The sequence below is a fragment of the Fukomys damarensis genome, unplaced genomic scaffold, assembly GCF_012274545.1.
Source record: "Fukomys damarensis isolate Sample0158 unplaced genomic scaffold, DMR_v1.0_HiC HiC_scaffold_27, whole genome shotgun sequence".
Taxonomy (NCBI): Eukaryota; Metazoa; Chordata; class Mammalia; order Rodentia; family Bathyergidae; genus Fukomys; species Fukomys damarensis.
Window position 1 is genome coordinate 2,766,604 of NW_022900939.1, and position 16,154 is coordinate 2,782,757.

The 16,154-nt window shown below is 41.9% G+C and overlaps 2 protein-coding genes across 2 annotated transcripts; both read left to right on the forward strand.

The window, feature by feature from the left end:
- The first annotated feature begins 6,741 nt into the window (after positions 1 to 6,741).
- Positions 6,742 to 9,919, forward strand: LOC104868454 (olfactory receptor 5B3). The gene is made up of 2 exons (XM_010633210.2): positions 6,742 to 7,661; positions 9,916 to 9,919. The coding sequence occupies exons 1-2, from the start codon at positions 6,745 to 6,747 to the stop codon at positions 9,917 to 9,919; spliced, it is 921 nt and encodes a 306-aa protein (XP_010631512.2). The 5' UTR covers positions 6,742 to 6,744.
- Positions 9,920 to 11,481: 1,562 nt separating this feature from the next.
- LOC104868455 (olfactory receptor 5B2) lies at positions 11,482 to 14,781 on the forward strand. The gene is made up of 2 exons (XM_010633211.2): positions 11,482 to 11,495; positions 13,863 to 14,781. The coding sequence occupies exons 1-2, from the start codon at positions 11,482 to 11,484 to the stop codon at positions 14,779 to 14,781; spliced, it is 933 nt and encodes a 310-aa protein (XP_010631513.2).
- The last annotated feature ends 1,373 nt before the right edge of the window (positions 14,782 to 16,154 follow it).

Sequence of the window (16,154 nt, forward strand, 5' to 3'; positions counted from 1 at the left end):
TTTCTTTCTGCAAAAGCTTTACAGTTGTTTATTTTGACCGCTCATTTTTAGTTGAGTTACATTCTCTTTTGGCCCTCCCCAGTCATTCACCCCTCTACTTTTGCAATGATTATCTTGCCATTTCTTCACATCAACCAGGCTCATGTCTCAGGGCCTTTGTATGTGCTGTCACCCATGTAGAGGTTTCTTACAATGCTTGGTTCTCGGCTTTACTCCTATTGATTCACGGGGTCCATGCTGATTGCCTGCATGGCCTAGTCACTCCCTATTCACCATGTGCACTGGCTCCTCTTCCAAAGACATTCTTCATGATTTTTACCAGAACTTACCTACTATATATTTTCTCATTTTTTTCATATTCAATATCCCCAGTTAAAGCGTAGACTCAAGAAGAGCAGTGGTTCTCTCCGGTTATGATCATCTGCTCCTGAGTAGGTGTTTTTTGTGGCAGTCCCTCAATAAACATTTGTTACATGAATTAATAAAATAATTGAACTTTTTGTGGTTGTACCAAAATTTTGAGCCCTGAACCATGTTCTACAATAATGATTCATGAAAAAAGTTATAGGTCAAGATCCCCTGCATTTCAAGAGGCACCACTAATTTTCTTCATTGCTGAAATGTTTTCTTCCTACATTCTCAATCAGTTCTCACTATCCTCACTTTTAGCCAAAATGATTTCCTGGGAAATGGGAGTAGATCATCTCAACCTTCTCATCATTTTTACTAAAAGTGTCATCTCATTAAGTTAACATCAAATAACTACTACCGGGTAACTCACAAGAACATATTAAATATAAACATTTTTAAAGGACTCCTTTCTGACTATATTTCAGAAATTTCTCCATAAACATGAACTATGCAGTTAACTGAAATGATTCTCAAGATGGTGCAGGATGATGCCACGTGGGACTGTGACAGCCTCAATAACGGCCCACAAAAGAGCCAAGACCTAATTCTGAAATGTTTCAATGTTATTCTATGCATCCCTAAAGCACTGCAGATGTGATTAAGTGAAAGATTTTAGCAAAGAGTAGTCGTTTAGGGTTTTCTGTATGTGCCTGAAACCTAAAGCAATCCTTATAAAAATGAAGTCAGCAAGATTTAACCATAAACAAAGGAGGAGTCAGGGACCCTCAGGGATGTGGCCACAAGCCGTGGAAAGCTGGCAGCCGCTGGAAGATGGAAGAGGTCAACAATGAAGTCAGCTCCGGAGATGGTGAAGAGACCATAGATTTCCACTCACTGAGATGATTTCCATTGTCTGGTTTCCAGAACATAAAAAAAAATCAAAGAGTACACATTGAGTAAGCTTGCTGGAATCTGTTGCAGCAGCCACAGGAATCTACCCAAAACCCTCATTGTTTTCTTCTGTGTCATAATCTTATTTTCTTTTTTGGAGGGTACCAGGGATTGAACTAGGGTCCTTATGCTTGTGAGGCAGGTGGTAGAACCACTGAGCTAAATCCCTGCCCCCCTCACTTTTGGGGGGTACTTGGGATGAAACTAGGGACCTTACACTTGCGAAGCAGGTGACATAACCACTGAGCTAAATCCCTGGCCCATAATCTTATTTTCTAATGAAACGCTTGGGAGAATTCATGAGTGAAGTCACCCACTTGTGACAGGGATATCCTTTGCTAGGAAGTTGTTTGTTGTTAATTTAATCTCTACAAGTTGTAGATACATTCAGGTTTTCTCTTTCTCTGAAGTCAGTTTTAGTAGTACCTGTCTTTCCAGAAATTTATATTTTATCTGTATTACACAATTACTGTGTATACAATTACTCATAATATTTCAATATAATCATTTTACCTGTACAAGGTAACTAGTTATTTCCTCACCTTTGCTTATGAGTTTGGTAATTTTGAACTGTCTCTTCTACATAGTCAGCTTGTGTGGTTGTTGTCATTTGGGTGTAAAATACACTCATACAAAACAAGAGATAAAGTTGCACCACAGGAAAATTATAAAGTAGTTTGGGAAACATGATCATGAAAATAGTACATGCAATTTTTGTTGTAGCAAGAAAAAACAGAGGTCATCCGAAATTTATAAAAATAAGGATTATTTAAGTGAACAACTTACCTTGAAACTTTAAGAATTTCACATGAAAACTAAAACTCAAGGTAACACAAAGAAGGAAACAAGATTAGAACAGAGTTAAACAAAGAGAGTGAAGATAAAATAAAAAGAAAACCAACCAAACCTAAAGTTGATTCTGGCTTTTTTGTTCAAATTTCCTTAACATCTTTGCATGTATTTAAGCAGCTGGCATGCACTCCTCACCTCCTACGTATAAAGGGTGTGCACCCTCCACTCAGTTACAGGAGGCTTTTCTCTGTCTTTTTGAATTAAGCATACTTTCTGTTCTTCGTGTATCTCATATTTATGCTGGGAATTTGACTTTTCTAATACTACAGTGTGAAAGTTTCCTTTCTGCAGGGCCATTTTGTGATTTCTCTTTGTGGGTCTAGCTCCTTATTTAGTAAACTTCCCAAAACAGTTTAAAAGAGTTTTTCTGTTTGTTTTTGTTTTGTTTCTTTCTTGTGTGCTCTGTTGTCTTCATTCCTTTCCCTGGGGTCAGCTTTCGGTTTCACAGTGTCTGTTTTTTCTTTGTCTTGATTTTTCACCTACTTCCTGTAAATCTTTTGACAATTTATCAGAGGCTTAACAAAATCTATTCTTAGAGTTTTTCTTGTATTTGCAAACTTTCTGTAGAGTAACGGGCCCTTGAAATACCCTGGTGTACCATTCTTCCTAAGTCATATAAGGACTTAGCGAGTGTACTCAGAACCCAGTGAATAAAGTGATTTCTTATCTTGCCATTCCTTATTTAGCCACAATCACAATGCTACTGTCATATCCAGTCATAATTACAGATGTCAGGGATTAGGATCTGATTCAGTGGGGCTCAGTTTACCCTCTAATGGGCTTGCTTTGCTCTTAAGCTACACAGATCAGAAAGAAGGATAAGTCGAGACCCCACTACATGTGCTGCTTGGGCACTGCTGAAGGGCATCCTCGTCCAAAGCTGCAGGTGCTGGGACAGGAAGGCAGTGACAGAGAAGGGAGGACAATTGGGGGGCTGTGTGAGCTCCAAACAACCTAACAGTCTGCCCCAGTGTACTATCCCATATCCTGCCGGGTGACAGAGGGCAAGGTCGTGTGGGGAAATGCATGGGTTATTTTGATGCCCCTGTTTTTGTGACTCACGCTGTTTCTAACTTTACAAATAAGGTATATGACATTTAACCCTGAAACTCCTGACATGAGGCAGAAACTGTGTTGTACTTTGCATAGGAATCCTCTTAGAAATCCTGTGAGGATAACAAATAACATTTCCCTGTTAGGAAAGTTGCGGTGAGGTGGAGAGAGACGAAACTCCAGTTTGGATTTCCAGGGAAGCCACGCAGACGCAGGGACCAAGTACTCAACCCCACCCTTGTCGGCGGGAAAGACTCGGTGAATGGGCGTGGTAGGGCGGGATGGAGAAAGTGTGCTGGGGAGGGAGGCTTTGTCCGCGGTTGCAGAAATGCATCCCCAGGACAGGAGTACGATGGTAACCTAGCTGAGTGCATAAGAATAAAAAATGTTTGGGAGGTTTGTTGATAGAGAATGACTAAAAATAAGAATAAAACAATGACTGATTTTTTTTTTAAAGCAAATGATAAAGATGTTGATAAAACCGTGAAACCACCAGACGGGATGAGTTAGGGAAATTCAGATGTGTAGGACCTCCTCAGGAAGCAGTATGGCCATTTCGTACTCAAACACACACACACATACCACTGCATAATCCAACCTAACACTAGGTATTTACTGATAGGACGTGAAAATCTATGTACAAACAAAATCTACCTGCAAATGTTTACATCAGCCCTAATTATGTTGCCACAAACTAAAACCAACACAACGTGCCTCAGCCGAAAAGTGAAAAAATTAGTTTGCAATGTCCACCCGGTGGAATACTACTCTGCCATAAAAAGCTTACGCCGTCACTCTTGGAGAGAAGGAAGTGGGGAGGAAAGACGAAGGAGGGTAAACAGACTGAAAATGATCAAGATGTGTTACACATGCACTGATTCCCCAAAACAAACATCACCAGGCTATTGTGCAAACATACACTAATAAAAAACTTAAAAGATGATTGGCCCATCAAGAAAAAAAATCACACAATGGCAGGGTACATCCGTTTAGGCCTCTGTAGTGGTGGCTACATGATTACACTTGACCTACGCACTAAAAACGTGTGGATATTACTGTGTGTGAGTTACAGATCAACTAGAAGCCCTAAAAAGAAGCAAGCAAAATAGAATACAGTACAAACGTGTGCACCTTCTCTATCCCCACAGACAGCTTAATTGCTGCTTCTCTGGGGAAAGGACAACGTGGAGTTGGAGACAGTCTCGCAGGAGCGTTCTCCAAGTCTGTACAATTCTCTCCAGAGCCAATTAAAGCCAGCTGAGACTCAGCATTGCTCTACCTAAGTAGGAAAACTGCCCGCCGCGCAGCCCCAAGCATTACTCCTTCATTCTTAGCGCACACAGGCCGTCTTCCGGCCTGAGTTTGCTCTGAGCCCACAGCCCTGGTCAGGGAACAGTCACAGAGGCAAGAATCGCACTGGCTGACTTTCAAATGAGAACTTCTTCCTGAGACGCTTTATTTGTTGTTGATAGACACAACCTGCAGCTTAGGTAAGGTGTGTTTTTGAAGGAGATGGGAAGTATTCTAAGAAACAGAAAGAACCTATGGTAGATTTGGAACTTGATCTATGTTAATGCTCATTCCTCCATTTTTTGCCTGCTCTCCAGAAGTTGGAAACTTTTGTCCACTACCCAGGACAGGAGTCCTGGAGCAGAACTAGGTGATCCTCCATGTCTGACAGTGTGATTTCAGGCACGCTATTAGGAACTGACTCTTCTGCCTTTTCCACTAAATTGGTAAGCTTGCATATTCTGTGTTTAATAACACTGGAGAGTTACCGAAAACGAGAAAAAGATGGTTTCAACATTTTTGTAAAAACTCAGATGAGTCTGTTGTGTGAATGTCAGAATCTCTGTAGTGGAAGCTTAGGGATTGGCGTGATACTTTCTGTGCACTTCGCCAAAAATACAAAGAAAAAATAAGACTCATGACACCGATTACTGGCTGTGCCTGCCTTTAAAACTATGTATTTAACTATCACCAGAGGTAAAAACAAAAATAAATGAACAAAAACCCGGAACAGTGGAATGAATGATCCTCCTTTGAATGACAAAGGGTCCTCCGTGGATTAACACGTTCTGAACATCATTTCAACTCTTTCCCGCAACAGCATTCATCGATTCATGTGGGCGGTGACGTGGAAGAGTGTATGTTATTCATTAAGTTGCAGGTGGCCTCAAATCTTGGTTTTTGCATGTATTTCATATTAGCTATGCAACTTCAGAGGATCAGATAACTACTCAAAATTTCCTTGATGATAAAGCAAGAATCATAACGCTGCTACTGCTAACTACATTGCACATGAATACATACACAAACACATTTATATATAAAGCTTTGCTTGTTGGTATCTGCTAGTCATCACTGTGTTAAAGGTTGGCCCACACAATTATTAATGTCAGGCTCATGGTTGGATTTACGAAACATTTAGAGGAAATGTGGTAGGTAATAGTAGAAAGCTTGGGATAAAGATCCTTCAAAAGGCATCGATTCAAATTCATTATGCAAGTGCAGAACCACGTGCCTAGGGACCCAGCTGCTCAGGAGGCTGAGGCAGGAGGATGGTTTGTGCACATATGTTCCAGGAAGGAAGGAAGGATACGTGCTGCTGGGATTCAGGTGCTAAATTCGTCAGCCCAATCAAAAGTTGATGATTTTAGCCACCCTGTGACAATGTGTGTAAAAGTGCAAGTGGTATAAGCATGTTACAGAAGTGAAATGGTTACAGTGAAACTCAGAGCTGGTCAACTTGTTCAGGACATTTTGTAGGTCAAAGCAGGGTCATTTTGCTCTTTTGGCCTTTGTTTATTTTATCTCCAAATATGTGAAAATACATAGTGAACAGCAGTGCAACCTAAGGAGTCACTCTTGATTAATGATGAAATCTGAAACTCTGTGTTTGATCCAGAGCACACAAGGACAGATTGTCCAATGAGTTACATTTGATTCCATTTAAATTCACCATTAATTATAGCAACCTTGTGAATGGGTTAAACTTTGGCATGGGGCCAGAGTAGTGATTTTTCAGTTAACACTTACATAAATGGAAAGGAACTGCTCAATGTCATAGATCCAAAACTTACACATACATAAGAGCAATCAAATTCAGAACGCTGCCATCAGAGGACAGTGAGTGCACACCTCATGTGCCTGTTTGGTGAAGGCAGGCAACATGGAAGGCTTGGCTTTTCCTGTGCTCAAAAGGAAATTAGCATATACATCCAGGCAAACAAATAATTTCATTAAGTTTAAAACTTATTGAGCACTCAGTTTATAGATGTAAAGACATTTCAAAAGCTGATGGACAACTTTTTAGGATTCTTCAGGAAGAGCATTATGTACAATATGTTCACTGAAAGCACCAAATTTGGTTTTCTACTTCTTGAATTTTTCTGAAGAATCTTGAAGTACAAATTGTTACTTTAAGGAAAAAGGTAGACTTTTCTTAATATTTTGCCCCTACAGTTTAGTTTACAATGCTTTGCTTTTTTTGCACTGATAAAGAGCATCTAAAGAGTTGATCCCCAGATTACACTGATGGAGAACAGGACAGAGGTGACCGAGTTCCTCCTGCTGGGACTGACCGATGACCCACACCTGCGGCTTCCCCTCTTCATCACCTTCCTCCTCATCTACACCCTCACTGTGGCTGGGAACCTGGGGATGCTCCTGCTGATCCTCCTGGACCCTCGTCTGCACACTCCCATGTACTTTTTCCTGGGTAACCTGTCCCTGGTGGACTTTGGATACTCCTCAGCTGTCACTCCTACAGTCATGGCCGGGTTGCTTACAGGACACCAGGTCATTTCCTACAGTGCCTGTGCTACTCAGATGTTCTTTTTTGTAGCCTTTGCTACTGTGGAGTGTTTCCTGTTGGGCTCAATGGCCTATGATCGCTATGCAGCAGTGTGTAAACCCCTGCACTACACAACCACCATGACCACAAGTGTGTGTTCTTGTCTTGTCACAGTCAGCTATACCTGTGGCTTCCTGAATGCCTCCATCCACGTTGGGGACACATTCAGGCTCTCCATGTGTAACAACAATGTGGTCCATAATTTTTTCTGTGATATTCCAGCAGTTATGGTTCTCTCCTGCTCTGATAGACATGTCAGTGAGTTAGTTCTTGTCTACGTTGTAGGTTTTAATGTCTTTTTTACTCTGCTTGTTATCTTGATATCCTACATCTTCATTTTTGGCACCATCCTAACAATGAGCTCAGCTGCTGGATATCACAAGGCTCTGTCCACCTGTGCCTCCCACTTCACTGCCGTCTGCATCTTCTATGGGACAATCATGTTCATGTACCTGCAGCCCAGCTCCAGTCACTCCATGGACACTGATAAAATCGCCTCTGTGTTCTACACTATGGTGATCCCCATGCTGAACCCACTGGTCTACAGCCTGAGGAACAAGGAGGTCAAGAGTGCTTTCACAAAAATTATTTTGGGGAAATATGATCATTAAGACTGATTTTACTGTTGATTTTACTGTTGTAGGGTGACAATATGTAGTTTCAGATATCTCTAACATTCATGAGCCAATTTTTATTTTAAGACCCACATTGAATTCCAGTGCCTGTAGTGAGGCTTAATCTGGAAGACAGTTTTATCTAAAAAAATAAAAATTAAAAAGCACGGCAACAGATTTAGCTCAGTGCCGCAGCCTGCTTCACAAGTAGAAGATCCTGACTTAAATCCCTGGTGCCAGAAAGAAAACAAAACAAAACAAAAGAGAAAAGAAAAGAAAATATTATGTGCTAATATGACATTTTTATTCAAGTAAAGTATCTAAGGATATAAGTGAGTTAATAAGTCATATTGCATCTATCTTTAAAATGAATAACTGCTTTGAAAAATGGGATCACAGGGAAACCCAATAAAAATGTAGAGTTCACAAGACTCCTAAGGTCACATGCTAGTGGGGCAGGAGGATTTGCCAGAATTAGTTGTAGGATGGATATTTGTGACCATTTATTTTATATATCAGTCTGCCTGAGCCTAGGGCAAACCCAATTAACTGCTAACATATTCATGTGTGCTCCTATTAGGGTATTTATAAAGGTCTAAATGTGTTAATCCTGAAATGAAGAGAAAACTCTGCACTCCACAGGGTGGGTGACCATCATCCAACCGCTGAGGTTTCCTGGAATAGAACACAGAGGTGCACAATGGCAGATCCCACGACTCCATCTTCTTTAACTGGAAGCTCCATCTCCTCTCCCTCTGCGTCTCAAAGCTCCCGCTTTGTAGGCCCCGGTGTAGAGACTCTGGCCAGAGTTCCACCTCACCCTGCCCAGGTGCGGGCTGTTAGCTCAGACAGAGCTGCACCCCAGCCTTCCCATTTCTCAAACCGGCAAACAGTTGTAATCCCTTAGTGGAGTCAGCCCTGGAAATAGGCTACATGGGCTGTGAACGAGGCTGTAGGGATGGGGCTTCCCAGGTCCTGTAAACTCATCTAACCATGTGTACAGGCTGTTGATGGAACTACACTACTTAAGGTTTGCCCTCTGCATTTGAGTGTGGCTTTGGTCTGTTTCATTTCCATCCCCCTATTTCTGTGGGGGGGGCACATGTGTGTGCATGTGCGTGTTGTAGGACTTTTTATGCTGTGGCATTGTGGGATATGTAAACTACTTCTGATTTTTATACAGATTTACAGCTAAGGGTTTGCCCCGAGTCTCAGAAGATACTTCAACTTAGACTTTTGAAAAGTGCTAAAACTGTTGAGATCTCAAGAAAGCATTCTGCATTTTTTGGTTGTACACAAGGTAGTTTTATCATCATAGGTGGAATTCTGAACTCCATTTATTGGGGGAGTCAGGATGCTTTAAGGAGATGTGTTCTGAGTATCAAGGTGTTGAGGGTGTGATGTGGCCATTAAGATGCAGCACAAAATTAATTGACTTTGGGGCCCACCTCAGGGGACGGAGGAGCAGGCTCTGCCCTAGGTGGGTGGGTCATGGGGGAGGCTTTGGACCTGCATCTGTCCTTCACCCCTAACTTTCTGGCACTGTTCCCCTCCTCTGCATACTTGCCACCATAAACCACGTAGCTCTGCTGTGCCACTCCCTGTGCCAGGGTATTTCTGCCTTGAGGCTGCCAACCATGCTAACACTTCTAGATCCATGAGCTAAACTGAAATTTCTCTCCTTGAGCTCTGCATGTTGGATTTGTGTATCAGTGACAGGAAGGCTACAATATCCTCTGTATCTCTATCGTTAAGAAAATATCAAGGGCTTGGGTGTTTGCGTTATTTGCAAAATCAGGAAGTATTAGTCTTATTCTATTCATTCTAAACACATCTGGGCCTCTGAGGTCCTCTGCCTTCACATAGGCATTGTAGCACTGGGTCTCTGTTTTATGGAACAGGCCTTTCGAATTTCAACGCCAGCTCTGTGACAGAGTGGAAAGCGTTTCCCGTGCACATATTCTCCAACGCAGGCTGACGAAGACTCAGCTGCAGCTGCACTTGCAGAGCCATGCGGTCTCCTCAGACTCTGACACAGGAGAGAGACAACCTGAGGGTCACGGGTGTGCTTCCACCCACACAGAAACACTCCCGTCAGTTCTTGCTGAAGTGCCCTGTCTGCAGCTCGTACACGGCTCACCTGCAACTGAGCAAGCCACGTAGAGAAATACAGGCTTGAATGCCAACATCTTCTGTGCTCTGTGTTACCCATATGGGATTAATTTCTAAAAATAAAACATGAATGCTTAACCTTAGGCTTGTAGATACTACAAATGTCCTGTGGTTTGTATATAGCATCTGACAGTAGTCTTAGCCACTATTGGAAGATGAGATCATATTATCTATCTTTTCTGTGTTCATCAGCCATCCCTCTGCCAGCATGAAATACCTGAACCCAGAAACTTAGAGGAAACTTTAATTTTGGCTCACAGTTTCAGAGGTCTCCACGCATGACTGGATGACTGCACACTCTAACTAGCATGTAGAAGGGCCTGCTAGAGGGAAGACACTCAATTAGTGCTGGGAAACAGCAGAAAGACAAGGGACAGGGACAGAGGCAGAGCAGGAAACATGACCTCCAAATTCTAGGAATGCACATCCTCCAAGTGGGCCCCACCTCCCAACAGCCCACGAGGCTGTGAACTCCCTGACTTACTACAGAGTTCAGCACCCTCATGTTCGAAGCATCTTCCGAAGGCCCCACCTCTAAGCACGCGAGACACTGGGGCACATCTGACATCTGAACCATGAAATGTCCCTTTCTGATAAAGCTGAAATTGGGAAGGGTACAGTTCTGAAGCTCCGCTGTCTTGGTCATGTAACGGTCTTATAACCAAGCCCACAGTTGTGTCGCAAGCCTTCCAGGATCTGAGAGCACAGAGGGACCGTGCAGAGGACAGAACGGACCCGTTGCCTTCCAGGAGAAAAGCTATTCCGGGTCTTAAATGACACGGTATGACTGTGGGGGGTCTTTTTAAACTTTCTTGGGGGGGAACAGGGTCTCACTATGTAGTTGAGTCTGATCTGGACCTCACTATATACTCAAGGCTAGTCTCAAGCTCACAGCGATCCTCCTGCCTCAGCCTGCTGAGTGCTGGGATTACAGACATGTGCCACCACATCTGGCTTTTTTAAACATTTTTGAAGAGGTATTTTTATGAAACAGAAAAAAATCTATTACACAGAGGGTGACAGTCATGAACAGTATTGTAGTATATGCATCAAAAGAGAAGAAAGAATTTTCAATGTAACATTTGAGTCACAAGTAGTAAACATTTGGGTGAGTGGATAAAGTGCCCTGAGTTTGGCAGCACACCTGGTATGTGTGGACTGAAGAGTCACATGGTGCTTCATATGGTATTCAATTACTGTCTGCCAGTAAAATAAAATTATTATATAAATTAAAGAAAATACTGTAAAAAGTGGTTTCACAGAAGACAAAGCATCTTTGGGAATCACTAAAACTGAGAGTGAAAAAAATTATATAATCTTAAAACTACAATTAAATAGGAACACACTGTACTTCGGAATGCAAAATGATAAAGCCACTTCCAGGAACAAGTGCAGGTTCTTATTCAATAAAGTATGCACCACACGACCAAGCAAATCCATTACTGCATATTTACTCAAATGAAACACAAATCGATTTCACATCAAAATGTTAGCCAATTTTTAGATCAACTTTATTTATAATCACCATGCACAAGATCAAGAAATGTTGCCCTGAACTAAGAATGAGAAAAATAATGTATGAAGTTCATTTTCAATATTCATAACCGTAATAAAATATTTCCATACAAATATATGCATCAAAATGTGCCCCAACTGAGTTCGTGCTGAGCAAAGGATGCTACTATCAGAGCCCACTTCTCAGATTTGAAGGAAGGACATTTTACCAAAGGCAAAATTATATAGCAAAATGGTTTATTAGTTCCCTCAAAACTGGGTATAACGGAAGGAAACAACACAAAGATCAGGAAACTGAATAATAGTTACATGGCTATACATTTAACAAACATTGATAGAACTCTAATATATTGTGTATATCGCTCTGTGGGATTATACATTAATGAGTAATTTACAAAGCACACGTAAATACTCAGAATATCCAAGTTATTCCCCACAGGCAGTTCGCTTCTTCCCTAGGAAAAAGGGAAGGGAACTGCAGGTGCTGTCCCCGGGAAGTCCCCAGAGCCCCGTGTCTGTATAATTTACTCCTGCTCCCTCTGCACTGGCTTCTGATATCACCCACGACTCTAGGCCGCTTCCCTTCACAGGGCCCAGACCGAAGTCCTCCCCCTTGAATAGCCTCCGTCATCTGAACGGAGACAGATGCTCATGCAAACGGGCTTTCTCCCAATTTCATGATTTTCTAGCTGCCTGCGACATAGTTAAGGGCCGATCTCAAAAATTAGTTCGAGTGAATTGAAAATGATACTGTTTATGAATACAATTCTGTGATTTGTGTGACAGAGGTAATTTTATTGATTTTATTTTACAGTTTAGGAGGAGGTAAGTGACTCTTCTAAGGATCTAAAAAACATGCGTGGTAGATTCTGGACTTGAATCCGTATTAATACCCCTTGTTCCATGGGTTCTTTCCCACCTCAGATACCCAGGAAACATTGACCTGAGGGTGAGCTTTTCAGCTACAAGTGCGGCATTAACCTGTTGTTGAATTTCTGATTTCAACTTCAATGTTGAGAGTGATGCATGTATTCAAGAAGCTAAGTGAGCTACTATAATCAAAATGCATTCTTAGGAAAACGGTATCTCGTGTAGGAGCCATGGAACAGCTATAACTACTGTTAGTTATTGAGCACAGAAATCTGTTTTAATTTCTTTCCTTAGAAAGAGGTGACTAGGAGATTAAAGCATATATTTATGGATAAAAGAAACTGAGGAGTAAAAGAAGCCATATATAGGCTTCTTTTACTCCTCAGTTTCTTTTTCCTTTATCCCCAGGGCTAAAATACCATCTAGGGAAGTACAGGAAATTTCCAACACCAGTCATCCATCACCTATACTGTTGTTTTTGACTATTATTTAGAGGAGCAACATGCTGTACCTTAATTAAGTATTGCCTGCCCACCAATGGGATTTTGGCTCTTTAATCTCCTAGTCACCTCAGCATATATTTATTAGTTATAACGTAATGTTTTAATATGATTTTCCAACATTGAATGTACCACGAAGAGAGGCTGTAGGCTAAGGTCAAGAAATAAACTGAATGCTCATCCCTCAATCTCAGTAATTGAAATACTGGGAGATGTGCCTGAGAGAAAGCAGGAACACAAGAAACAAATGCTTTCTTTCATTCCTTCTTTCTTCCTTCCTTTCTCTTTTTTTTTCAGCTTCAGCTGTTCTTTAAAGCCATATGGGTGGGCTGAATAGCAACAAGCCTGGAGGTTGTGGCAGATTCTTCCACTGCGAGGTAAACTACGGATTTCAAGAAAGAAATTATGGAAAAACAAAACAAAACTCCCTGCTAAATTGGAGAGCTAAAGCAGGCAGAGAATCCCTGGGGCATGTAGAGAAAATCCAGTGGCCCTACTGTGAGCAGAGCTATTGGGAAGGAAGTTTCAAGATTTCAAAACGCACCCACACCTGAAAACTGGCATAATGCCACCCACCATACTGTTTCGATAATTCCTTGTATTCATGCTGCTCACGCCTCAGAACTTAAAGACTATTTTTATGCAGCTTCACCTTTACTTTACATGATAGTATCTTCAACAGATATCATGGCTTTTTCCTTCTTCCCATACTATGTGCATATTTATGTGTAAAACTTCAGAATACCATGATGAAACATTCAAAAATGTACCAAATACTACGATTTTTGGTTTGGTTTGATTTGTTTAGCTCATAAGCACATAAAACTTGAAAACTGGAGAGAGACTCACTGTAGGCATTTCCGGTTAAACTGTCTGTAACTCTAAAGATAATCTAGAAAGTCAGTTGTGTAGGTAACCGTGTTTATGTGTAAAACTTCAGAATACCATGATGAAACATTCAAAAATGTACCAAATACTACGATTTTTGGTTTGGTTTGATTTGTTTAGCTCATAAGCACATAAAACTTGAAAACTGGAGAGAGACTCACTGTAGGCATTTCCGGTTAAACTGTCTGTAACTCTAAAGATAATCTAGAAAGTCAGTTGTGTAGGTAACCGTGCGCTTAGGACAGAGGTGACCGAGTTCCTCCTGCTGGGACTGACCGATGACCCACACCTGCGGCTTCCCCTCTTCATCACCTTCCTCCTCATCTACACCCTCACCATGGCTGGGAACCTGGGGATGCTCCTGCTGATCCTCCTGGACCCTCGTCTGCACACTCCCATGTACTGTTTCCTGGGTAACCTGTCCCTGGTGGACTTTGGATACTCCTCAGCTGTCACTCCTACAGTCATGGCCGGGCTGCTTACAGGAGACCAGGTCCTTTCCTATGCTTCCTGTGCTACTCAGCTGTTCTTTTTTGCAGCCTTTGCTACCGTGGAAAATTACCTCTTGGCCACGATGGCCTATGACCGCTATGCAGCAGTGTGCAGGCCCCTGCACTACACCTCCACCATGACAACAGGAGTGTGTGCCTTTATGGTCACAGCCTCCTACATCTGCGGTTTCCTGACAGCCTCCATCCATGTTGGGGACATATTCAGTCTCTCCTTCTGTAACTCCACTGTGGTCCATCACTTTTTCTGTGATGTTCCAGCAGTTCTGGTTCTCTCCTGCTCTGATAGACATGTCAGTGAGCTAGTAGTTGTCTATGTTGTAGGTTTTAACGTCTTTTTTGCTCTTCTTGTTATCTTGATATCCTACATCTTCATTTTTGGCATCATCCTCACAATGCACTCAGCTGCAGGACATAGCAAGGCTCTGTCCACCTGTGCCTCCCACTTCACTTCCGTCTCCATATTCTACGGAACGGCCATCTTCATGTACCTGCAGCCCAGCTCCAGTCACACCATGGACACTGCCAAAATTTCATCCGTATTTTACACCATGGTGATCCCCATGTTGAACCCACTGGTCTACAGCCTGAGGAACAAGGAGGTCAAAAGGGCTTTCACAAAAATTATTTTTGGGAAATATGATTGTTAACACTTTGATTGTACTGTGGTAGAGTGGCAATATCTAGTTTCAAATATCTCTAACGTTCAAGAATGAATTTTTACTTTAAGACCCACATTGAAGTACAGTGCCTGTAGTGGGGATTAATCTGTAAGTCAGTTTTACTAAAGATAAAAAAGAGGGCCAGGTATTTAGATCACTAGTACCACCAACTTGCATCACAAGTAGAAGATCCTGAGTTAAATCCCTGGTGTCAGAAAGAAAAGAAAACAAAAGAGAAAAGAAAAGAAATTATTATTTGCTAATATGACATTTTTATTCAAGTAAGTTATCTCAGGATATAACGGAGTTGATAAGTCATATTACATCTGTCTTAAAAATGAATCACTGCTTTGTAAAATGGGATCACAGGGAAACCCAATAAAAATGTAGAGTTCACAAGACTCCTAAGGTCACATGCTAGTGGGGCACGAAGATTTGCCAGAATTAGTTGTAGGATGGATATTTATGACCATTTATTTTATATATCGGTCTGCCTGAGCCTAGGGCAAACCCAATTACCTGCTAACATATTTGTGTGTGCTCTTATTAGGGTATTTATAAATGTCTAAATGTGTTAATTCTAAAATGAAGAGAGAACTCTGCACTCCACAGGATGGGTGGCCATCATCCAACCCCTGAGGTTTCCTGGAATAGAACACAGACGTGCACAATGGCAGATCCCACGACTCCATCTTCTTTAACTGGAAGTTCCATCTCCTCTCCCTCTGCGTCTCAAAGCTCCCACTTTGTAGGACTCAGTGTCCAGACTCTGGCCAGAGTTCCAGCTCACCCTGCCCAGGTGCAGGCTCTTAGCTCAGACTGAGCTGTACCCCAGCCTTTCCAGTTCTGAAACCAGCACGCAGTTGCAATCCCTTAGTGGAGTCAGCCCTGGAAATAGGCTACATGGGCTGTGAACGAGGCTGTATGGAGGGGGCTTCCCATGTCCTGTAAACTCATCTCACCATGTGCACAGGCTGTCTGATGGAACTACACTGCTTAACGTTTGCTCTCTGCATTTTGATTTGGCTTTGGTCTGTTTCATTTCCATCCCCCTTTTTCTTTGTGTGTGTGTGTGTGTGTGTGTGTGAGTGTGTGTGTGTGTGTATGTATATGTGCACATGTGTGTGTGTATTGGGAAATTTTATTTTGTGTCATTGTGTGATATGTAAATTACTTCTGATTTTTATACAGATTCATAGCTAAGGGTTTGCCCTGAGTCTCAGAAGAGACTTCAACTTAGACTTTTGAAAAGTGCTAAAACTGTTGAGATCTCAAGAAAGCCTTCTGCATTTTTTGTTTGGACACAAGGTAGTTTTATCATCATAGGTGGAATTCTGACCTCCACTTATTGGGGGACTCAG

What these genes read in the sequence shown, in the direction of transcription:
- LOC104868454 (XM_010633210.2), top strand. Translation starts at nt 6,745, where the DNA reads ATGGAGAACAGGACAGAGGTGACCGAGTTCCTCCTGCTGGGACTGACC.